Genomic DNA, 24876 nt, shown 5'->3' with positions numbered 1-24876 from the left:
CAGGGATCTGTGGATGGAACTTGCAGAGGTATAGCTTGAAGTTAAATTACCATAATGAACCATTCTTAACTGCCATGTGGTTTGTCCCCTCGGACACATAGCATGCATTCTCCAGAGCGGGTGTCACAGGTAACAGTTCCACAGTGTGCCCCATGATGATGTGGTTGTTCTCATGAAGTTGGGCACTGTTAACCTTTGAATTACCAGCAGGAGGGTCTGCACACACCCAAAGGGACTGTGGCCAGTTCTCCCAGTGAAACAACTTACTGGGCTTTAAATCAGTTTTCTAACCCTTAACATCAGTTTTTGCATCACATTGAGTACCGTTCTGTGATCGAACGGAAGTCGCCTAGTTGAGTTGCTATCACACAGGACTGAAACTGAGTCCTTGCATTCCTGGCGCTTTGTGCCAGATAACAGCCGTTCCCACTGCACCCTGAGATTAGAGTCAGGTTGGATAATAGCCGTTCCCACTGCACCCTGAGACTAGAGTCAGGTTAAGGGTAGGTTTGCTTGGACTGCTCACTCTGGGCTTTCTGTCAGCCTGTAAACAAGAATTATCTGAGTTGCTCATGAGTTCTGTTGTAAAACTTAGTGATGGTAGTTAGCAGTAGTTCACCGAATCCTTGAAAATGGCTGACCATATATGTTAAGTACTTTCAGGAATGCCTATGCTAATTAGTGAAATTTTACCCTTCCAAAAGATATACATCAAAATACCATACTACTCCATGAATACATTTTGTCATCCGAGGGGAAGGGAACAAAAGGAAAACATAGCCTTGGTTTTCCAGGATTTTGTGACTTTCTAGGATATTCGCTTTGTCTCCCTAGTCAGTTATCTGTTTGACGTATTTTTAAGAACTTGTTATATGCTACTTGATTTGCATAAACACAAATAACTAGCCAGCTTGGTCAGGAAGAGATTTCCTTGGTAAACAATGATGACATATCAGTGATTTGCACTTTGATTTCTTAGAAATAGGAAACCATTGGATCACTTTATATTCATCTTATTTGTATTGAACTCAACACTTCCTCAATTAAGTAGAGGCTGCCAGGTAAAGAAATGCTGTTTGTACAGTGCCAGAAGCTGCATGGAAACACTTGGTTCTCTTAGGTGGATTAAATCATTCCTCCCCAAACATCTCATTAGCTGATGATCAGTCTTCCCTGCATTGGAGGGCTGTTAGTACAATGGCAGGGCCCAGGGTTGGGCTGCTAGGTTCAGCATGTTCCCAGCACTTCCAGGCAATGAGTTTCAGGCTGTTGGTTCCCCTCCCTGTGTCTCACTTCCTTTCCTGTAAAAGGAACTCAATGCCGATCTGCGTATTGCTGTGACAACATACTTCCAGCCCTTCCAGGTACACCGAATGTGCTCCACACACAAGGGTCACCACCAAAAATACGAATATCCCAAAGAATCCTAAATAGGTCCAACTCATAATAGTGAAAAATGTACACCCTGGTCCATGGCATAGGAAGAAACCAAACTGTTTCTGCTGATATGTGTCTCTGCATCTACCCTTTATACCCACACGGCATGGTTTGTTGAGTGCATGAATAAATGAACGATTAATTGATGAAATCCCCTCATTTCCCTCTTGATGCTTTCCTGCAGGTTTGGATAGCCTCAGGCAGGTTGTTTGCTTTGAGATACAGCCCTTCAAGTATTATGAGAAATATTGGGGTTTATGTTCTATGTCTGACTCATCTGACTTAATCCGTTGCTTTCTTCTCATCTGTGCATCAGGGTTTTCATGGATCCTTCTGTGTGGACCAGAGATCGTCAGGGTCTCCAAATCTGCAAGAAAGATCGCAGTGTTCATCATTTTAGTAAATTGTGTGTGTGTGTGTGTTTGAGATACAGGGTTTCCAAATAAAATTTAACTTTTAATTTGCATGTTTAGAGGCAGCAGTTCCCATGGATAAGCCAACATAAAACTCAGTCCACCGAAGTTTTCCTCTAAAATCTGAGAATTAAAAAAAAAATCCAGGTAAAATTTATTACTTGGCTTAGGAGTACTTCTAAATATTGCCACTCAGATCGTAATATGTAACTTTTCTGCCATGTAAGAGAAGGCAGACTTAGTTCTCCTCAGAACTTTTACTCACAACGATTATTATTTAAGTAATTTTCACATTCTGATTTCTTGCTCTGATATGGGTGATGAATTCATTGGCTTTGAAGATCAGAATAATCTCCAGGTTCTCAGACATGCTCCTACCTTAGCACAACTGATGGTTTCTCAAGGCCCAGCTCTCCCCGCAGTGTCATATAGCCGCAGAGTCAGAGGCCACTGGCATTCTCATTGCCTGGTCATGCCATTAAACGTCTGTGGCCCACGGAGTGATGCCCCTTGCTCTCTGATATCTACACTGCTTTCTTTTCTGCCTGTATTTTCTTTCCTTCCAGTATATAAATACAATGTTTAAACATATTTATTCATTTTTCTTGGAAAGACAGAAAGATTTTCCATCTGCTGGTTGACTCCCCAGATAGGTGCTATAGGCAGAGCTGAGCCGGTCTGAACGCAGAAGCCAGGAGCCAGGAATCAGGAGCTTCTTGCAGGTCTCCGACAAGGGTGCAGGGTCCCAAGGACTTGATTCGTTCTCTAACATTTCCCCACGTCACAAGCACAGAGATTAATGGGAACTGGAGCTGCTGGGACAAGAACTGGCACCCCAATGGGATGCCCACACCGTGGGTTCTTGTATGTAAATATTTTTGATTCTTTTTGCTTGTTTTCCTTCCTTGTAGTCTCCTACTATTTCATCTTCACCAAATCCTTATTTTCAGGACCACAAAGGTAGTCTCACCACAGTGTCCTTGCTGCACACAGTTGTGAAGCTTCCTATTTGCACTAGAACACAATTATCGGGCTTGCCAGCTTTTCTGCAAACCTCATTCTTTTGTATCGCACATTCATTCTCTCCCAGGTGTTTGGGTCTCTGGCTGCTCGAGCCAAAGCATCATCTTCTACTATTCCATTATAACACTTATTACCACGAATGACCAGAGCTTTCTCTGTGTGGCCTCCCACTGACATCTGACTATGTGAGAGAATCCTGCCTGTTCATGAAGTGTGTCAGGCATCTCACACTACACCCACTGAAACAGAACAAAGAACACCAGGCAAAGAAAGGAGCACTTCTATTTTTATGTACATATGGCAGTCATCTTTCTTTACAGATGGAGACATTTCTCAATGACAGTCATAATCACTTAAATTGAGTTGTTCATAGACAGATTGATTTGATAGAAACAGAAAGTAGGTTAACGGCTACCAAGTGCTGTGGGTGGGGTTAGGTAGTGTGTAATAGAGAGCTGAATGACGTGGAATATTGAGTATCTGACTTAGGTGAAGGAAAGTGTTGGCAGAAAGTTAAACTTATAACTGTTCCTGAGACTATGTTACTGTAATAAATTGGGGTAAAATAGCGGGAGGGGAAAAAAGAAGGGAAATGCAGGAATTTTCTATACCTACAAAACTATTGTGAAAAAAAATAAACAAAAATTGTACAAAGAAATGCAAGGGTGCTTCTTGGGCAACATGAATGCAATGAGTACTGTTGAGTCATATGCTTAGAAATGGCTAAGAGGGCAAATGTTGTGGCATATTTTTAAACTAATTGTTTTAAGTCAATAGTTTACACACCGAAAAGAGCCAAAGTTGTGTGATGCTTATTTTCTAAAAGAAAATGCTACATTGACAAATGGAAAACTCGTAGAAAGGAGTTTAGCAATCTGTCTTGGTTACAAACTAAATTATAGCAATACTTATTTTTAAAAGCTCATTATCAGGTTAATATTCTTGCAACTGGAAACATCATTATGTAGTGCAATGAGTACAAAAAGTGAGTGTGTAGAAGAATGCACTAGTCAAAGCGCTGAGCCCCCGAGGCTGCCTGGTGCAGCAGCTCCTCACTCTGCTGATTACCTGGTCAAGATGGGTATAAGTTCAGAGAGAACCTGTGTTTGCCCCAAGGCGGCCTCCGATTTCGCATTCTGTGTAGAGTGTTCATCTCACTGAAGCACAGTTGGAAAAAAGCACATGGAATTCCCAAATGAGTTTATGTTGAATAAAATGTTTTGTTCTGTAAGATCTTGGATTCTACAAATAACAATTCTTATCAAATTATTTAGCCTACATGATTAATCTTTTACTTCTGATTTTGTTATTTGATAAATTTACTCTTAGCTTATTTCATAATTTGCGCAGTATTATTCCATTCAAAATTTCAGGAGCAGGCATGTGTCCTTATGGTAAATTCCTTATTTCCCATATGTAAGTGCCAGGGTTCCATACCCAGGTCTGGCTGGAGACTGGCTTTTTGGCCAATGTAGATCCTGGGAGACACTGGTAGCTCAAGTAATTGGGTTCCTGGAACCATTGTGACAGACTTGAATTGAGTTCTTGAAAGACAGTTTTGGCTTTTAGCCAATTCAACCAATCACAGTCATTTGAGGGTCAGCCTGAAGACGGGATCTCTGTCTCCCAGCTGTTTAAGAAATAACTGTTTTTAATCCAAGTTCTAGTTAACGCTTTGGAGAAATACTGATTTGCATTCAGAGCACTCCTGTTATTGGTAATCTGTACATTATGATTCTCAAGCAGATGTGTGTGTGTGTGTGTTTGTGTGTGTATAAGTAGTTAATATAGAGAAGCATCCTTCACAATGGAGAACTGTCTTAGAAACATTGGTGTGCATGTGCTAATACTTTTTCTAACCTTTTTCTTTGCTTCTTTCTCTCTCCCTTCTTGCCATGCTGACTTCGATGTAGCAGACCACTTGGGGATTGAATTCATGGGTAAGAAGAAACTACTTGCTCCTTAAATATCCTGAAAAAGCTTCATTTTAAACTGTGCATAATTCTCCCCTTCCTCACCTGATTATAAATGACATGTCTCATTTATAATCATGATGTCAATAGCAAAAAATAAATTTTTAGTCCATTTTGTCCTAACTGAAGGCTCAAATGAAAGACTTCACTACATTTTGGGAAAGGCAATTTAATATCAAATGCAGAATCATACAGAAGTTGAATTTGGTTCTTGGCTTATAGTATTTTCTCTAATTCTTAATTGTATTATCTGTAAAATAAGGATAGTAATAAGATACTTTCTATTTTGCTGCACGTATAACTTTCTTAGCACAGTGTCACAAAATGGCAAGCAGTAAATGATCTAAAAAATAATGAAAATGTTAGTTTTTGTTCCTGTCAGCTTTAATCCTTTTCTACTGGCATTAAGACCACTTTGTATACATTTTACTATCCTCATTCATTTGGACATTGGGTGTTAAGCATTTCCATTTATGAAACCAAAATATTTCTTTGAAAAGTACATGCAGCTAAAAATGTGTTTTTAATAGGTTAGAATGCCTTCAATGGCATTATTTTTGTATTTACAGATTGTTCTATTAACAATTAGAAATGATTTTTTGAGTATTTTCTTCCAAGCTAGCTTCAGTACTCAAAATTCATTTTTAAAATAAATCTTTTAAACGAAACAGGAAAAAAATCTGAAGTTCAAATAGAGCCAAACAAACAGAGTGTAATGAATTCGGATGGAATTTTGATCTTCGCAATTTCCCTGAACTCTAATGCCTAAACATTTTTTTCATTGCTGTTCTCCTACTGTGACTTTTTTCTCTTTCATGATGTAGATGTAATGTACATGTAGCTGAATATTTGCTTCAAATATTAATATCTTAATTGTATTTTTGAGGAGGGTTTAAATCAATTCATGGAAATGGATATTATGTATGGTCATACATGGATTTAGTATTTCTTGTGCCAGGATAAGCCTTATTTATGGTTAAGGATGTATTTTAGAAAGCAAAGTGATAGAAAGGAAAGGTAGAGAAAAAGAATTCTTCTGTTTATGTGTTTATTTCCAATTACCTGCAGTAGCTGGAGGTGGACAAAGCTGAAGCCAATTAACTAAGAGCTACATCCTCGTCTCCCACGTGGGCGGCAGGAATGCAGAGGAACCATATAACAATGTACCCTATGACATAGTAGGCAAATCAGTGATAATCGGGTGCTAATATTTACTGAGATTCTACGTTTCTAAGAACTAGCCAAGACAACGTGATGTTACCTTAGATTCGTCCATTGGCAGACTATATGGGAAACATTGATGCATATTTAGGAAGGAATATTAACACAACCAGTACTTGAGAAGAATTGTTGTTGAAGGCTGTAAGGTGATTGATTGCAAGATTATGATGTGAATATTCAGATAAGAAATAGAGTACTTCGTGAGGAAGACTATGGTTCCAAGAATGGATTGATTGCAGGTGTGTACAAGGTTAACTATGCAAGTATGTGTTTGGTATACCTTTGGCATATATGTTAACATACATTAGACATTCAGGTCCTAGATATTTAGAACTATCTAAATCCATGCATGATCATTCATAAGTTTGTGATTGTATTACTGGAAAATTTGAGACTAGGGACTAATGATTGCATCTTCACATTGAAATAGTTTTCCCTGTTGTATACTGTTATTCACTAGTGCTCCATTATCTGGGTATTACATCATAGAAAATGCAGACAGCTCCATTCCTGCAGGTCAGGTTTGAGGTTTTACTAGATAAATGTTAGGGACACTGAGCAGAGCAATGAAATGCAGGGCATTCATCAAATGAAGCACCCTGGAATGTAAGGTGGCTATGAAAGGAAGTGAGAAAAAGATAACTGTCTCAGTGAAATCAATTAACAGTCACTGTGACTGATTATAGTCACGTGGAAGACTGGCTGATAATTATTTTGGAGAGGGAATGTTAAAAACGGATAGTCATTTTCCAAATATGCCTGTAAGGGCAGAGGAAGAAATGATTTGAAATCACACATCAAAAGGCATGTTTTGAATAGGCAATAGGGATTGTCTAAGTCAATGTTTGCTACTGATGATGATGCTAGGGTTAAAAGAGACAGAAGAAATATTTATCATGTGCCAAAGCTTCCAATAAATGAGATGGATTATGCTGGAATCTAGTAAGTGAAAATGAATTGGTTATTATACATAGATGTGGGTTGTGCAGGCTACATAAAAAAAAGTGGAGCCCCCAGAATTATAATGGCTCAAACCCAGTATCAGTTTATTTTCTGCTACTCTTTTTTTTTTCTTTTCTAAAGTGGATCTACATAGCCAGTAAATAACGGTCTCCATCTGAGCAGTGGCTCAGAGATGCAAACTGTTTATCTCTGCATCACCTGTATTTGCCGTCAGCTCTCAGTTGAAGACGTAAAAACAGATGCTAGATATACATCCCTTGCTGAAAAGATTTACATTCTTACTTGATTCACATTCTGTTTGTTATATACAAGTTGCATAAACAGATTCTCCTGCAAGAGAGTTGGGAAATAAAGCCCTGATATAGAGACAGAAAAAAAAAAGGGCATGCATTGGTAGTCATCACTGCCATGATGCAAATAGAATAACGTTTAGAGGAACAGGATTTCTCATAGGCTGACCGATCTCCAACTTTGAGAGAGAGAAAATAAAAACAGCTTTCGGAGAGGTAAGGGGAATTAGACATTTCTGGCAAGATTTGGGCTCCTGTTAAAATAGGGGAAATAAAAGAAATTAGAAAGAATGACAATGCAGATGCAGTGTTGGCTTTTGTAAGCATGCATTTTTAGGAGAGCAAGTGGAGAGCTTGGTTGCTGGAGGAAGAGTGCGAGTAGGCATCTGACTTGTGGGCCACAAATACAGAAAATTATGGCTGTGGTGGGTGCAGTAGACAAGTTATTTTTGCTCTCATTCACTAAGGAATTAATGGCATCAAGGTGTAAGCACCAGCAGTCATTGTGGAGTAAGTGGATCCTGGGCCTCATGAGGCCGGGCAAGTTTGGCTAATGGAGATTTCAGACATAGAGAACCGAAGCTTTGGATGTTGGTTATCAGAATGCTCACAACTGCAGGAAATGCCAAATGGCTGTTAGCAGGGCTGGGGTTGTGTCAGATATCCCATGGTGGTATCCATAATTATGGCAGTCTATCCATTGTAACTATTGAAGAAAATTGGCCAGGGTTTTGGCGTGAAAGCCTAGTGGCACCACTTTGTATCCTGGCTGCTACACTCCCCATCAAGCTCTTTGCTTGCAGCCTGGAAAAGCAGTTGAGGATAGCCCAAAGCCTTAGGACCCTGCATCCACTTAGGAGACCCAGAATAAGCTCTTGGCTCCTGGCTTTGGATCATCTCTTCTGTAACCATTATGGCCACCTAGGGGGCGAACTAGCAGACAGATCTTTCTGTCTGTATCTCCTTCTCTCTATATATCTGTCTTTCCAATAAAGCAACAAAAATAATAATAATAACAAAAAAAGAAATAGACCAGTCTTCATCTAGTTGCACCTTGCCTGACAATATCTAATGGCACTGGTCACTTAAAGTGAAACAATTTGTTATGGCAGCAAAATTAAGATGTCTCTGTATTATAACTTGTTTAAATGAATGCGGTTACTCGGTTAGGAAAAATAGCAGGTTGCTGTGTAGTTCATCTATCTAAATGTAAAGATTATGGTTGCAGGAAGTCTTATGAAAACTCAAGAGTCAAATCATTTCTATAATGCCTTGCTGGGGTTAGGTGTGGGAATGAACTCTCAGTGGGTGGCTATTTGACCCCAGCCAGAGATAGTGCCTCAGAAAGAGGAGGTTGGCTGGCAAATCAGAGCTAAGGGGAGCACGTAGTATGTAAATAGATAATGACCGCTAACTACAGTTTTTTTTTTTGAATAAAGAAAATGTTTAGAGGCAACATGAAAATATGGATTCAATTGGCCTTGTCAATTCACCCCATAGACTTCCCTAACTCTGTAAAACCAAACCAAACCAAAAACGAACAGAAATCAGCTCTATTTTCTCTTTTGGGGACAAATATTTTCAGATTTAACTTGTGATAACAATATCCTATATGGATATAATTTCCTTTTCTGAAAATTCTATCTTCCCAAGTACTCCAGCCATTTAGGATTTAAGTTCAGTTACGAAGCAGAAATGGAAGCATATTCTATCAAAGTTTGATCATGTCACTTGATTGTTATTCCTACAGTTGATCAAATGTCAGTTCTTCCTTTGTGTCCCATCTATATTAATTTTTAACAGGTCAGGACAGCTTTAAGTTCACAACAAAAATGAGCTTAACATACAAAGATCACTTGACTATATTTATGTTTGTGTGTGTCTTTATTCCTCAACTTCTGTCTAAATGTGGAGTATCTTACCACTTCCACCCCATGTTGATTGCTGTAACTATTGGAAATTTTAATTGTATTGAACGGTTTTCTTATGTTTTATGGACCTTTCACCTCTCCATACAAACTTTGAGTCAGTTTATCAAATGAAATCAATGTAATTACTTGCTGAGATTTCAATCATATATATAATATATCTGTATGTAAGGCTGGAAAAGCTTACAATTTCACAATAGTGAATTTATCTATCCATTATCATGGGATACATCCGCTTTAGTCTAATTTCTTTGCCTAGACATTGGTAGTTTTCTTCTCACAGATCTGAATGATTTGTTAGATTTATACCCATGTACTTTGTTTTGAGAGTTAATATATTTTTTTAAATTTCCAATTCCACGTGTTTCTCACTGGTGTTTAGGAATATCAATGAGTTCTCTTTATTCAACTTGTATCCTGCTATATTTCTCTGTTCATTAGCTACAAGAGTTCTTTTTTCTTTTTCTTTTTATTCTTCCAGATTTTTGGGGGCGGAGGGGGTTCCACTGATCATATCATCTACATGTACAGTTTTATTTCCTCATTCACAATTTCTATTCCTTGCATTTGCTTTTCTTATCTTATACATAACTAAAAGATTCATATCTTGCCTGATCTCTGTGGGCAAACTTCAACTTTCTCATTATTGGAGTCATGTTAGATATGGATCTTTTATTTCTATATGTACCAGGCTGAGGAATGAGGGTTAGGGTTTACTGGAAGTTTTATCATAAATGCATGTTGCACTTATCACATGTTTCTTTTTTTACTCTGTTTGTATAAATATGTGATTTTATTCCCCTGAGATCAATGCCTTCCAGGAGTTCATTTCAAATGTTGAGCCAGCCTTGCATGCTTGGAATTAAACTTCACCTGATTGTGTGTTCATTTCTATCTTAATGAATTTCATAATACCCTTCTTCTCAACTTTTATCGCTCTGGCTTTGGAAATATTAATGTCATGTTTTCTTTCTGTGGAATGTCAATCAGAAGACAGTGATCTAAAACAGTCATGTCATTTCTCCACATGATCACATGTGCCCTTATTGTTGGAATTCAGAACCTGAACAATTCCTAGACATCAAGAAATGAATTTCAAATCACATGCTTCAAAAATCCCACTATTTCCCCAATATACATGTATAACACCCATGGCATTCCAGCTGCATAAGATATTGAAAATGAAGCTATATGATCTAGATCTACTACTGTGCAAAAGCCTTCAGATGAAAAACAAAGCTAGTAGTTAGTGAAATGATACAACTAGTGCTGTAAATATCATTGGTAAGGTGCAGAAAAAGAGACGACCCAATTGAAACTGGAAAATTCAGGGACAGTTTCTCCAAAGAGGAGATACTTAAATTGAGCAGCAGACAAAACTGATAAGCTGTACTGAGTGATGACACAGGGCAAATTTATGCTGGCCCCACGCTGGTCTACATTAGGGAAAACTTTGCTTGTTCTGTCTCTCTCTGGGTCCATATGCTCCCTAGAGTCACCATTTTGGAAATGCAAAGAGACTATTAACTTTAGAAAAAAAAAATAACCAAAATCTTTTTTTCTGAATTGATTTATTCACTTGAAGGAGCAATTATCCTATCAAACAAACCATGCCAAACCTAACTGTCGGCATTCAAAAGGATTTTTCCTTAATGATATTCATGAATTTTTTTAAATGGTGCTTCCGGGATTGGTACCATGGAAATTTTAACAACAAACAGTAATCTAGTAGATGGTGTCAGTTAAAAATTAGTTAATTGACATAATTAGGGCAGAGATTTAGAAATGCATGCAGATACAGAGCTATGTTTACAGAATTGCAAACTAACGAGCTGATATGAAACCACTACATTAAATAAAAAAGTCTCTTAATTTCATGACCTATGCTCATTCACACAAGAGTAAAAATAGATATTTTTAGGGACAGATATTTTCAAGTTCCCCCACCATGTAACTAGATCAAAAGAGAATGAACAAATTATTTTGTAAGCGTAAGCAGTCATTGTGTTCTATGAGAAATCTGACCAATCATTCAAATAAGACAGTTGGTCAAAGGGCATGTCAGAACAGGCCTGTGTAGAAGGCATGTCGATCTGGAAGAAGGATTTCTCACTTGAAACATATCCAACTGCTATGTCAGCTGATGGGTCACTGAATCTACCTCCTTATGTCCATTTGAGCTTTTTGTTAGGCAGTCATTTCCTGACAATGCAGTTGGTGCTGTAGGCATCCAGATATGTGTAAGTGAGCAGGTGCAATGCTATTTGAAAACATATTAGCACAAAGAGTGCTCACAATTATGTGAGATATCTTTCATGCAAATTTTGTTCATTGTCATCTGGAAAAATGAAATGAATGCTTACATTGTTTTTGGGACAGCATAATATATTGATGCGAAGTTTGAACGAGCAGAGGTTGGATATTTTCTAAATAAATAAGAGATTTAAGGAGCTTAGGACAGTCAAATTCTTAACTAAAATCTTCAAAAGTAATTCTGATAATAGGTGTGTTTTTCAAGTTAGAAAAATAGAAACCGAGTTTTTCATGAAGCACCAGTCTAGTCTTAAAAGAGTAGATGTAGTAGATTTACACAGTTACTGCTTGAAACTTCACCGTGTGTGAGAGGATTTCACAAAGATAACGGAAAATGAAATGAAAATGTGTCTATTTTGGTTCAAAAGAGCTTTTGAGATTGATGCATGTTTTTTTTTTCAGAAATTGCATTTTATCTGAAATTTTTGAAGACTCTCCTATAGGCTTTTTATCTCCTCAGATAAAAATTAGCTTTAGTGTATCTCAGTGCATAGTGAGGATAATCTTTGGGGAAATAATCAGTGTTTACTTCTTTGTGGATGATAAGTGCCAGTGACTTCCCTGTTTATTGTAATGAATTGGTGTCATTTTCTATAAGGCTGACAGCCATATGTGTTAGTAAACGGATTCATGTGTGTGTTATAAGTTGTGATTTGACATTGGAGATACAGAAATGAAGACCCTGTCCACTTGCACAGAAATCTTGCATTTAGGCTTATTTCAATGTATTCTGTTATCATTCATTTGAATGTGTGGTGTATTATCAAAATAATGACTGGTAGATAAATGTGTCAGTTGAGAAGTGTTGCAATTAAGAGTATTCTTTCTGTTGCACTTACATGTCTCTTGACTGTTAAACAGTCTGAGTTGTGTCAGAATAGTAAAAGGGAAGATGATTGCATGATAGTTATCACAAAAAAAAAAATGCTTGGCCTATGTAATTCTCAAAATAAGAGGATGTGAGTTAAGAGCTCTTGATATCATCATCTTATATGTGACAAAATGAGATTTATTTAACCAAAACATACGAAGATGATCAAGAAAATAACAGAGAATCTGAACTCAATTCTGTCTGAGGGTGATTCCTGCTACGGTGTCACACAACAGACATTGCATCGTTACTCCAAAAAGTTGTAGTCTCAAGTATTTGAAGTGTCAAAGTAATTGTGTAGTGATACCCTCAAATTTTCATAGGTAATATTTTCTAGGCTACAGGAATATTTTGAAACAATTAGCATTATCTTAGCTATAATAAAATGAACTATGAGTAAGATACAGCTGCACATGTTCAATCTGAATGATAACAGATGTTAAAAAACATTCTTTGACTATCACCTTCTTTCATGTGGGATAATCTATAAAAGTTATACTGTATTGTGAAGTTTTATTGTTGAGTGAAATCATTTAGTGGCCCCACCTTTAATGCTGTTGGATTGTGATCTTAAACATTTGTTTCTTGTAACAAGAGCCATTGACCGAATAGAGTGCTGAGTTGAAAAAACTTCTCCATGGACTTATATACAAAATACTCACACACTTATATTCCGATTTGTTTATCTTGACAGAAATATAACCACACTCTTTCACTCAATCCCATAATATGTTTAATCATAGTCGTCACTACAAGTTATTTTGACGCAGTCCAAGTAAAACTTGATCAGAAGCATTGCTTTGTTTTGCATAAGGCCAGATGAGAATTCTCAAACCTAGGTGTGGTATTAGGTATGTTTCACATATGTGCATATAAATAGGGTTTACATTTACATACATATGAGAAACATCAGGTTCAATAGCTGTATAGACTTTATTATACATAGCACTTGAAAGAGTTCATGGGGAAATTGATTTAAAAGGTGAATTCATTTGAGTAGAAGACATTTTCAAAATTCATGCAGGTTATTTTTTCTTCATAATATTCATTACTCACAATGACAAAGAGGAGCTCACATTTGCTCATTCACTTTCCAAATGCCTGAAGTGGCTATGCCAGAGCTAGAACACAGATCCAAACACCCAGTCCAGGTCTCTACGTGGGAGGCAAGAGTATCATGACATCAGCCATCCCCACTGTCTTCCAGGGTTTACACTGACAGAAAGGTGGGGTCAGGAAGTGCAGGCAGGAATCAAATTCACACATTTCCATGTGAGATACAAGTGTGCTAACCACTAAGTTGGTCACCACCAACTACTAAACATGAACTTTCAAAGAATCCTCATATTGTCATCATTGTAACTGTCAGAAAGAAGTCTATGACGTACAGTATTTTCTAAAACAGTATTCCGAAGAAGCATGTTTTGTAGAACTACAATATAGTATTACTGTGATCAAGGAACACATGGGAAGGAATATCTTCATCTCGTGAGAACAATGGAGGCCATCAATATATGAAAGAATAAAAATTTCCCTATAGTTGGGAGGTGGAGTAAAATATGTGAAGGAAAGGGAAAGAGAAGCATAAAGAGAATCCACACATAAAGAACATTTACAAATATGAAAAAAACAGGCAGTGATTTTGAGAAATAGCAAGAGTGCAACAATAGCTGAATATACACAATCCACACAGAACATGATGGATCCAGAGGTCAAATGGTAATGGCCCTAGCTGCTGCTTGAAAGAAAAATTGTTATCTTGTTATGTAAGAAAGTGCTCTGAGGTTTTCAGTAAGGAAGCCATCAGATGCCCCCTTAAGAACCTTCCTCTGTCAACTGCTGTATAGTTGGTATGGAGGCCTTGTATGCACAATCCCAGTTGATCCTATGGTCAAGATTTAACTTGAAATGTTTGCCAAATTCCAGCTTTTCAAGCAACATTATAAACATGAATTTCCAGGTGATTTTGGTCAGAGGCAAAGAAAGAAGCAAGGACAGAATAGCCGAGGAAGCAGCAGTAGGAGTTGGAATGGAAAGAGCTGCTACTTTGTAGCAGCTTGTTCTTGAGCTGATCTTTAAGGGAAGGACACAATTTCTGTTGGTAGAAGTAGAAACATCCTAAGGAAAAATAACAAGGTTAGCAAGACAGCTCTTATCAGCAAAGGAAGTTATATTATAATTTAATCTAAAACATATCTATGAGGATACCTCAAAAGTTCATTGGCCCAATGCTTAAAATATTCAAAACAATACAAAGGGAGGGAACTCTCTTAAAATCCCTCTGTGAGGCCAGTATGACACTCATAAGGAGCTTAATGGCATTGCAGAATATTAAATCAGTGAACAAACATCAATACCAGCTGTATTAACAAATAATTTCATGGCTAAAAAAGAACCTGTAAGAATTTTCACAATGGTTACAAACAAAATTAAATATCTAGGAGTAAATCTACATAATAAAGTTTACACGATGTTGCATAAAGGAATAGAAGACACAAAAAAGTAGAAAAGTTTTCCATGTTTATAAATTGGAATAGTTAATATCATCAATTGATAGCAAACTATTCAAACCAATTTGCAGACTCAATGAAAACTTATTCAAAAGCCCAAGGACATTCTTCTTGAGTCTAAAACAAAGATGACTCAATAATTCTAACAGAAGCACAAGAGACTTTAAGTAGCTAAAGCAATCTTACACAATGCAATCCAAGTCAAAGACATCACAGTGCCAGATTTCAAGATTTATTACGGGAAATTATAATCAAAACAGCTTAGTATTGGGCATGAAAATTGGACCAATTCCATTGGACCAATGAAGCAGAATCAAAAACTGAGCAATTAATCCACTTATCTATAACCAATTAATGCTTGACAAATGTGCTAAAATCTCTCTCCACAGAAAAGGCACTTTCTTCTACAAACGATGTTAGGAAAATTTGATCTCCACGTGCAGAATATGGAGCAAGACCCCACCTTTCACAAAATTCCAATTGCAATAAAATCTGCTCTTGCAAATTGTCATGCTACTAACAGGGAAATACTGCAACGTATTGAGACAGGTGAAGATTTCTTGGATAAGATTCAAAAACATAGGAAATAAAAGCAAAAAACAGAATAGGGTCATATCAAGTTCAGAAGCATCTACACAGCAAAGCAATACTCAAGAAAGTAAAGGGGCTGTTGACAGAATAAGCAAAAATATTTATAAACTGTACCTCTTATTAAGAATTAATAACTCAAATGTGTAGGGAGCTCAACAAGAACAAAATGGACAATCTACTGAAGAAATGGGCAAAGAATATAAATAGGCATTTTTCAAAGGATTTAATTCAAATAACTGACAAATACATGAAAAGATAGGATAACTAGCCATCAGAGAAATACAAATAAAAAGAAAGATGGGTTATCAACTCAACCCTGTTGGAATGGCTAAGAGTAGCCAACCCAGGATATGGAAAATAAGATACCCTAATCACTGCTGGTGACATTGTAAACTAGTACAATCAATGTGGAAGACATTATGGAGATTCCTTAGAAATCTGAAAATACATCTACCATATAACTCAGCCATCCCACTTCTGAGAACATTCCCAAGGGAAATGAAATCATCATAACAAATGATTTTCTGTACTCCCTTGTTTATAGCAGCTCAATTCACCTAGCTAAGATATGGAATCAATATGTGGTCTATCAAATGATGACCAGATAAATAAAGTGGCATTTATGGGATAGTACTCAGCCAGAAAAAGAATGACCATACTGCCCACCTTTATTTTTTGCAACAAAATGGGTGCATAGTGAAAAATTCAGATCAAAAAAGACAAACATCTTTTCTCGGATTTATGGCAGAATGTATCAACAATGCCTAATGTATTTCGACATCTTATAGTTTGATTATTCTGTATAACCCACCTATACCTGAAAAACATTGGTCTTCCTACATTTTCCTTGTAGGACTCTATACTGAAAGGAGAATTAAGTCTGTGATTGTATAGTAAATTTAAAGTAAGTTATTGAAAGGAAAAAAGAAAGAAGAATGAGAGAAAGAAAAGAAGAAGAAAAAAGGAAGAGAAATAAAGGAAAGAAAGAAAGGGAGGGAGGGAAGGAGGAAGGAAGGAAGAAACGGGAAAGGAAGTAAATTATAATTATGTTCTGTGAATTAGCTCTATAAAATATATGAAATCAGTTCTTTTCATATTAGTAAATAAAAGTATAGAAAATTTCAAAGTGTAGAAAATAGAATTGTAATAGTTTATTTTGGTGCAAAAATTTGAATTCATGTACAACTTTTACAATATGAATTTCCATGAATTTTTGATCATCCATTCAGAAATTTTTATTAAAACATGAACAAAACTTCATTCACCTGAACTGAAAAAAAAAAAAAACAAGGATTTGTTTTTCTTTCTTTCTGAAACATTTAAAGCAAAATCTGTTTACTGTAAACTACTATGTCAAGTCCTCCATGAGGCTCCATCTGCTTTTCGAAATAATTGCTTCTGGTACATCATTTATATCTTTGTTCCTCTACCCATATTAAGGCATTTCTACTAGCTGTTTCCCTATTACAAACTATCGAATATATTTGCACTTAATTGGTTCTTTCTGATCATAAATTTGATTAAGATTCACTTCTTAAGAGACTTTGTCTAGCTGTGTGTGTGTGTGTGTGTGTTTTGTACCTTCTTGTATCAAATTTTTGTAGCCTCTTATGATTCCTCCATTACATTTATCTCTAGGTAGTTGAATTATTTGTTTACTTTTTCTCATTAATCTCTCTAGAAAGTAAGTTCTGTGATACCAGAACTTCTTCAGTGCTGTATCTCTAACCCAATGCTTACCACAACAGCTCACTTTGTTATAACCCCTCCCCCCACTTTAAAAAGATGTATTTTTGGTATTTATTTGAAAGATACAGTTACACAAGGTCTTCCATCTGCTGGTTCATTCCCCAAACAGTCACAACCATCAGGACTTTTCCAGGCCAAATTCAGGAGCCAGGAGCTTTTTCTGGGTCTCTGATGTGCGGGCAGGGACCCAAACACTTGGGCCATTTTTTTTCTGCTTTCCCAGGCACATTCGCATAGAGCTGGGTATGTGGTGAAGTAGCTGTTACACAAACCAACATCTGTATAGGATGCCAGCACTGAAGACATCAGAATAGCTACTTTTAAGTTGAATTTAGATGTGTATGATTTTCGTAACTCCTCATTTACTTCAAAGCATCCATGAAACAGAAGTCCATGAGATTTAGGTCTACATTTATTGCCATTCAGTCACCAATATTATTTATAGAAAATGTTCTATTTAGCCAGCGGTGCATTAAAAATTGTATTACTCTCATGAAGACGTGTTAAAGTTCTGGCTTCCAGTTCACTTAGAATTGCTGAATATCAATGTGGTGTGTAGTTATATTTCAAATGTCTGGGTATAGTTGAAGGAATTAAGGTAAACATTGGCTATATTTTGAAACTGTCTCCTGGATTTGCTGTTAATAGAATTTTAACCATTTTCATGTTTGTGGCAATCTTGAAGCAGATTGTGATAAGAAGGCATTGCACTGAAAATCCTTTTGTTGACAGAATTTGGAGATATTTATTTGTTGTCAGAAATAAAAAAGAAACAAGTAGGCCAGTTATTACATCTCATCTTATCTTTCAAAGCGGTTTTCTCATCTTATCTTTCAAAGCAAGCAGGAATGTTAAGCCAGTGTTGTAGGAAGTGACCGTAATCAGAATGGATTTTTTTTTTAATCTGGAAAGAATTGATCATATATGTATTTACATTATGCTATTTTATTTTTGAGAGCTATGCAGAGAGAGTGCACAAAGGAGAGAGGGAGAGAGAGGAAGAAAACAAAGTTAGAAAAGTAAAGTAAACGTACATAGAATTCCCTTCTGTTGGTTTTTCCTACTCACTCGTTCACTCCCCCAAAATCTGCTGCATCCCATCTCTCACAATAGAATTAATTCCTGCAAGCTTTGTCAATAAAAGAGGCCTTGGTGCAACAAGTTCTTATCACAACACAGTCTTCTCTTTCAATACTCATCCATATTGTGAGTGCATAGGACTCTACATCCCGAGCACTGGGAACTTACTACAGGTTTCTCGTGTGGACAGCACCAGATTACCTGAGCCATCATTGTTGCCTTCCAGGGTCTTCATTGATTGTTTAGGTGCAGTCAGGAGCCGGAAACCGAATGCCAAACTCAGGCATTACAACATGAGATTTGTGTGTCCTAACTAGCATTGTAACCACCAGGCCAAATGCCTGCCCCAGATCTTATATTCATTTTAACATCTTGTGGGGATACCAGATTTGGTGTAGCATCTGGTGTGTACCAAGGAATCAATCCTTAACTTTCCTGTGTGTCAGTGAGGCTGCCATGAATGAGAAAGAAAGACATGGGAACGTGCAACTTAAAAAAAAAAAAATTCATCTTTCTAAAACCCTAATAAGGTACTTAATTTTTTTTTCTATTTTTCCAAATAAGAGCGCTAGAAGTAAAAGAAATATGTCAGCTGATAAATAGCAAAGATGTCTCATAAACCATATCAAAATAGCTGCAATCCTCAGATCTTGTTCTTCCCCACCAGAAAAATAGAAAATGATGTCCAAATACAGCTATTCTTCTGTCTTTCTTGGCCTGTGCCAGGGGCAGAAATGTGTTCAATTAGGACCCCAGCTACAAAGGATGCTACAAAGGCTTGTTAGATTAAACAAATGCAAGACAACCACTTAAATTTGCATTTCAGATACATAGGAAGTAATTGTTTATGTTGCCTGTGTTTTGTATATTAATTAGATAAAGCTCTATCAAAATCCACTTGTTTATATGAAATTAATTCAATGTTTGCGCATTTTGTATGGCAATCCTATCTAAAAGATCATGACCAAGGTGAACTGTGACTTCCCTCCATGATCCATTTCTGGTTCACACTGCAGTCCCTGTGGAGACTGAATTAGAATTAATGCAAAGAATGCCAAATGATAACCAGAAGACAAGCAGAATTAATAGGACAATAGACAAGAGGAGATTAGGGTAAGAGTGCGCCATGATCACAAAGAGGAGTTCTGCTTGTTGCATGATAAAAACGAGGCAAAAATAGTACTCTGTTTCCCTCCAAATGATCTGTCAGCAGCTATGTTGTCTAACAAGGCAAATGCCATCTGTAAGCTCATTGGTTCGGAGCAGGCTGGGTTTCACTGTCAGAGCAATTTATGAAGTGTTTAAATCCAAGTTCTTATTTGAGTGAAACAGCTCACTACCTTCAATATGGGTGCTTCAAATAACAAATGGTAGCATGCTAACTCTGTTTGCTAGCTTTGGAGAAAGAAAGTGGCATTTAGCTTACCAGAAGATGCAGTTCAAAGCTATATTAATGAAGTTATAACAGCTGTGCCTTTAGCTGTTCTCCACCTATTTATTTCCCCATTACATTCATGTTGTTCACTTCACTCACCAACATCCTTTTATGAGAAAGTGAGGGCTTTCATTCCTACCCAAAGAATTCACAATGTCTGTTTTCTAGAGTTATATTATAAAATCACGGAAATGATTCAGTGATTCTACCTTTCCATAGCTGTGAGAAAAAGTTATGCTTTAGGATTTACATCAGGTAATAGAAGTTTATGGAGTTTCGCAGTGGGCGATGTGGTATAGCAAGTTAAACTTATTATGATGATGCTGGCATCCTAAATGGGCATCTTGTTGAGTTCCAGCTGCTCCATTTTCCATCCAACTCCCTGATAATGTACCCAGGAAAGCAGCAGATGATGGTCCAAGGGCTTGGACCCTGTACTCACATCAGAGACCCAGAAGAAGCTCTAGGCTCCTGATTTTGGCTGAGCCCAGACCCTGTCATTGTGTCCATTTGTGGAGGAAACTAGCAGATAGAGGATTGTCTGTCTTCTCTCTGTAATGCTGTATTTTCAATAAGTTAAAAAAAAAAATCTTTCCCAAAAAAGCGAAAGAACATTTTTATATGTTGATGCTAGAGGAATCTTCAGCAAGTCTTCACTTCCTATGTCATATGAGATCTGGACTATGTCTATTTTTTCATTCAATTAGCCATCTATCATCTATATCAACCTGGTTGCCAATCTACCCATCTATCAACTACCAATCCACTATGCATGCATGCATTTTCCATTTTTCCATCCATCCTAAATCCATATGTATAGACCAATATTTAAATCTAAAGTCTCATTAATATGAAGAATAACACAATAAGTCCTCCATATATTTAATGCCACATTAATCCCACACACTATGTCCTTCATTTCTTCATTACCTGCTGTGTTACACTGTGTGTGTATGGTTTGTTTACTGGCTATTCTGAGCATGTGCTTATGTAAACTCTTCAAAGACTGAGTAAAGCATCAGTAAGTTTTAGGAGTCCCCATTAGTTCTTCTGGCCTGTGCATTATTGATTCTTGCTTGTCTTCTGGGAATATCTTTGGGACGATACGATTGAGAGGGTCCGTGGTTCCCTCTAATTGTAGGAATCAAATCTTTCACCCATCTTATCCCAGAAAAACATTCTTGATGGCTATGTAGAAATTGTATGTGGTATCATTTCCAGAGTCTCAGGAGCCCTGATGTTTAAGAAAACTATCTTTTCCCTTGATCGTTCCATTAGATACTATACTGAAAGATTTCAAATGTGCAACAGCCAAATACCACATGATTCTGAGCTCAGTCTGACTCTTCTCTCTAACCTCATCTCCAGTTCTTCTGTCATATCAACTATTCAAGATGATGTTCTGCTCTTTTAAACACTACAGTCTTTCCTTCTGTCTTTTCTATTCCAGTACCATTCTATGTCACACCATCAAGACATACTACCCTTTCTTAAAGTATTTTGTCTGTTGTTAGTTTTCTTGCATTATGATGTCATGGTGGCTTATGTCTCTATTGTCAAAATACAATCTCTTAAAAGAGGCACAAAGGCCAGCCTTATTTCAGTAAAATGTCAGATGATAATTGGAACCTCATTGTCTAGATTAAGTATACGTGACAGTGAGATGCCTTATGTGTAATTTCTTAAACACAGTTAACATGCCAGTGTGTTTCTTTGCGGATATATGAGTACTATATGAGCAGTCATGCTACTGGCATAGACCTACAGAATAGAATACACAAACCAGAAATGAAATTAATCCACATAAATACAACCAAATAATTTTTGACTGCAAAAATAAATTTTGACTGAAAAATATATGATTGGGAAATAATACTTATCAACATATGCATATAAATATGAAATTAGATTCCTGCATCTACCACATATAAAAATCAACTCATGATGTGTCAAAAGCCTTATACAGAAGACTTAGAGCATGAAATTTACAAATGAAAACATAGGAGAATCACTTTGAAAGAATGTTGTGGGCACTAATCAGTCTAAATAAGACCCCAAAATCACTAGAAATCAAAGCAAAATCTGGCAAATGTGATTATATGAACTGCAAAGACTTCTGCACAGAAAAAGGGATCAGCCACAGAGTTAAAAAGAAAGGGAGAAAATATTTACAAGCTCTTACGTAACATAAGTTTGTAAGAAGCTCAAATAACTCAACAACGGACTCATCCAGTCCAGTTAACAAACAAGAAAAGAATCTGCATATTTATTTCTCAAAAGACAGATTACCAATGGTTAAAAAATATTTTCTTAAAATCCTGAGAGCTGGTGGTCCCCAGGGATATTTAAATCAAAGTCGCAGTGAGATATCACCCTGCTCTTGTTAAGATGGCTATTTTCTGAATGATTAAATGCTGATAGGACTGTGGGTAATGGGAAATTCTAATGTAAGTGAGTATAGCCATGACAGAAACCAATATGAAGATTTCCTTAAAAAGTAGAAACAGGATCTTCAGAGAATCCAGCAATCTCAGTGCTGGAATTCAAAAGACAATCATTATATTCAGCAGGTACCTGATTCCCCGTGTTCATTGCGGGAATTGTTCATCATAGCTGGATGTGGAATCAACCAAGGTGTCTCTTATCAGATGAGTGTATAAAAGTGTGTAGTTATACACACGAGGGCACTCTATTCAGCCATAAAAAAAAAATCCTTCTGTCATTTGTAGCAAAACAGAGGTACATATGTAGTGGTAAGTGAAAGAACCCTGACCCCAAAAGATGTACATCATTTTGCCTTATGTGGAAGCTAAACATAAACACTCAATCTGAATACAGTATGCAAATTACTAAAGGATAGGAGGGGCAGGAATGGGGGAGTAAAGAGAATTTGGAGGACAGGAACAAAATCAGCATTAGAGTGAAGCTCCTTGGTATGACACGATATTGTTGGATGATAACAGTTCTCTATAGCTGCTGGTAAATGTGTACACGTGCGGCAGGGATACCGAGTATTCCATTCTTAAAGTTACGACAAGGAGATGGGACATTACGATGACCAAGATCTGATCCATACACCCTGTAGGCATGTACACTGCGTAGGCAATGCTGCACTGTGCTCAATAAATATGTTCAAGTATTGCTAATAAAATTAAAGCATAACCAATTGGAAGATAAACCTATCTATATAGAATGTACTACATAAGAATTTATCCATTTTTCCTTTATGATGTTTTTGTTTATTTTCACCTAATTTGCCAAGCCAAAAGAGGGAGATCTTGTTCACTCCCCAAATGACCACAGTGACTAACATTGGGCCAAGTTGAAGCCAGGAGCCTAAACTCTGTTCCATGTCTTCTACATAGTTTATGGGATTCCAAATATTTAAGCTGTTGCTACTATCTTCCGGCATGTATGTTAGCTAGGAGCAGGATCAGAAGCAAAAGCAGGGTTCCAATCAGGCATTCTGAAATAAACACTTATGCTTGCATTTTTTCTTATTCAATAGTAAAGCACTTAGTATGCAATTGTAAAAGGACATGTTCGAATTCTTATAAACTCAAACATTACATATTATAGGGATTTTTTCAATAATTATGTAATCCAATTACTATTTCTTTTTTTTTTAAAGATTTATTTTTATTATTTTTTATTGGAAAGGCAGATATACAGAGAGGAGAGACAGAGAGGAAGATCTTCCGTCCGATGATTCACTCCCCAAGTGAGCGCAACGGGCCGATGCTATGCCGGTCCGAAGCCAGGAGCCTCTTCCGGGTCTCCCACGCAGGTGCAGGGTCCCAAAGCTTTGGGCCGTCCTCGACTGCTTTCCCAGGCCACAGGCAGGGAGCTGGAAGGGAAGCGGGGCTGCCGGGATTAGAACCGGCGCCCATATGGGATCCCGGGCGTGCTAGGCGAGGACTTAACCACTTGCGCCACCGCGCCGGGCCCCAATTACTATTTCTATAAACAAATATTGCATGGGATATCCAAAACTTTATAAAAGTGCATATGACTCAGATTTGTGCATGTATTTGAAGATCTTTGCACAAATAAATGTATCTTTTCTCTTCTTTAACATTTGAAATTTTGTTCATTTGAAAGACAGATGGGTGGAGATATCTTTTTTACTTTTTCATTTTCCAAATATCTACAAAAGCTAGGACTGATCAAGCCAAAGCCAGACGCCAGGAACTAACTCATTTCTAATATGAATGGTAGAAATGCAACTACTTATGCTTTTATCATTGTCTCCTAAGATGCACAGTAACAGAAAACTGAAGTTAGGAACACAGTGGGGATTCAAGCCCAGGCACTCCAATATACAACGAGAGTGCCTAATATCATATCTCAGTTGCAACACCAGACACCTTTGGCACCACTACACCGCTTCTCATTTAGCTTTATGTGAGCTTTTTAAACTGCTTTTGCATTTTAGAGATTTTATTTATTTATTTATTTATTTATTTATTTATTCACTTAAGACAAAAGAGAGAGAAGTGAGGGAATGTGCTTTTCTCCACAACACTTGGGGTTATTACAAGTTATAGCCAGGAGCACGAAACTGAACCTAGGTGTCTTGTGAAGGTAGCAGGAACCCAAATACTTGGGACATCATCATCTGCTACCTCTCTAGGTTCAAGAAACCAGACATTTTGATATGAGATGTGAGTGTCCGAAGTGACATTGGAAGGTCTCAGACATTAGTTGATTTAACCTATTTTTTATTTTATATAATGGAGAACTGGTTCTCTGTATAGCGTGTGACTTCCCCTAAGCCTTTTTAATTACCAGAAATTTTGATATGAGGTGTGGGTGTCCAAAGTAACATTGGACATTAGTTGATTTAACCTATTTCTTTAGTTGTTTTATATGGTGGATAACTGGTTCTCTATACAGTATGGGACTTGCCCTGTGCCTTTTTAATTACTAATATGAGTACATTGATCTCCCAAGGTCTCAGTTTTCTTGTCTGTAAGACAAAGATATTAATAGAACATATAGCATTGGCACCATGACTTTGTAGGTTACCTTCAACCTGTAGCACCAGCATCACGTAAGGATTCCAGTTCAAGTCCCAGC

General features: G+C 37.1%; 1 protein-coding gene across 7 annotated transcripts in view; it reads left to right on the top strand.

Annotated features, from left to right (window-relative positions):
- Positions 1-24876, top strand: part of NRG3 (neuregulin 3) — a 931214-nt gene that overhangs the window by 824009 nt on the left and 82329 nt on the right. For 4 of the 7 annotated variants that reach the window (XM_040970439.1, XM_040970435.1, XM_040970438.1 and 1 more), the window contains exon 4: positions 4787-4813. In XM_040970439.1, the coding sequence (XP_040826373.1) occupies positions 4787-4813 (27 nt within the window). The remainder of the gene's footprint in view (positions 1-4786; positions 4814-24876) is intronic. The other 3 variants (XM_040970440.1, XM_040970441.1, XM_040970437.1) reach the window with 1 other exon arrangement.

Source organism: Ochotona curzoniae, unplaced genomic scaffold (genome assembly GCF_017591425.1).
Source record: "Ochotona curzoniae isolate NIBS_2020 unplaced genomic scaffold, NIBS_Ocur_1.0 scaffold_4763, whole genome shotgun sequence".
NCBI lineage: Eukaryota > Metazoa > Chordata > Mammalia > Lagomorpha > Ochotonidae > Ochotona > Ochotona curzoniae.
Note: the sequence above shows the minus strand (reverse complement) of the source record. Positions and strands in the feature narration are given on the sequence as shown.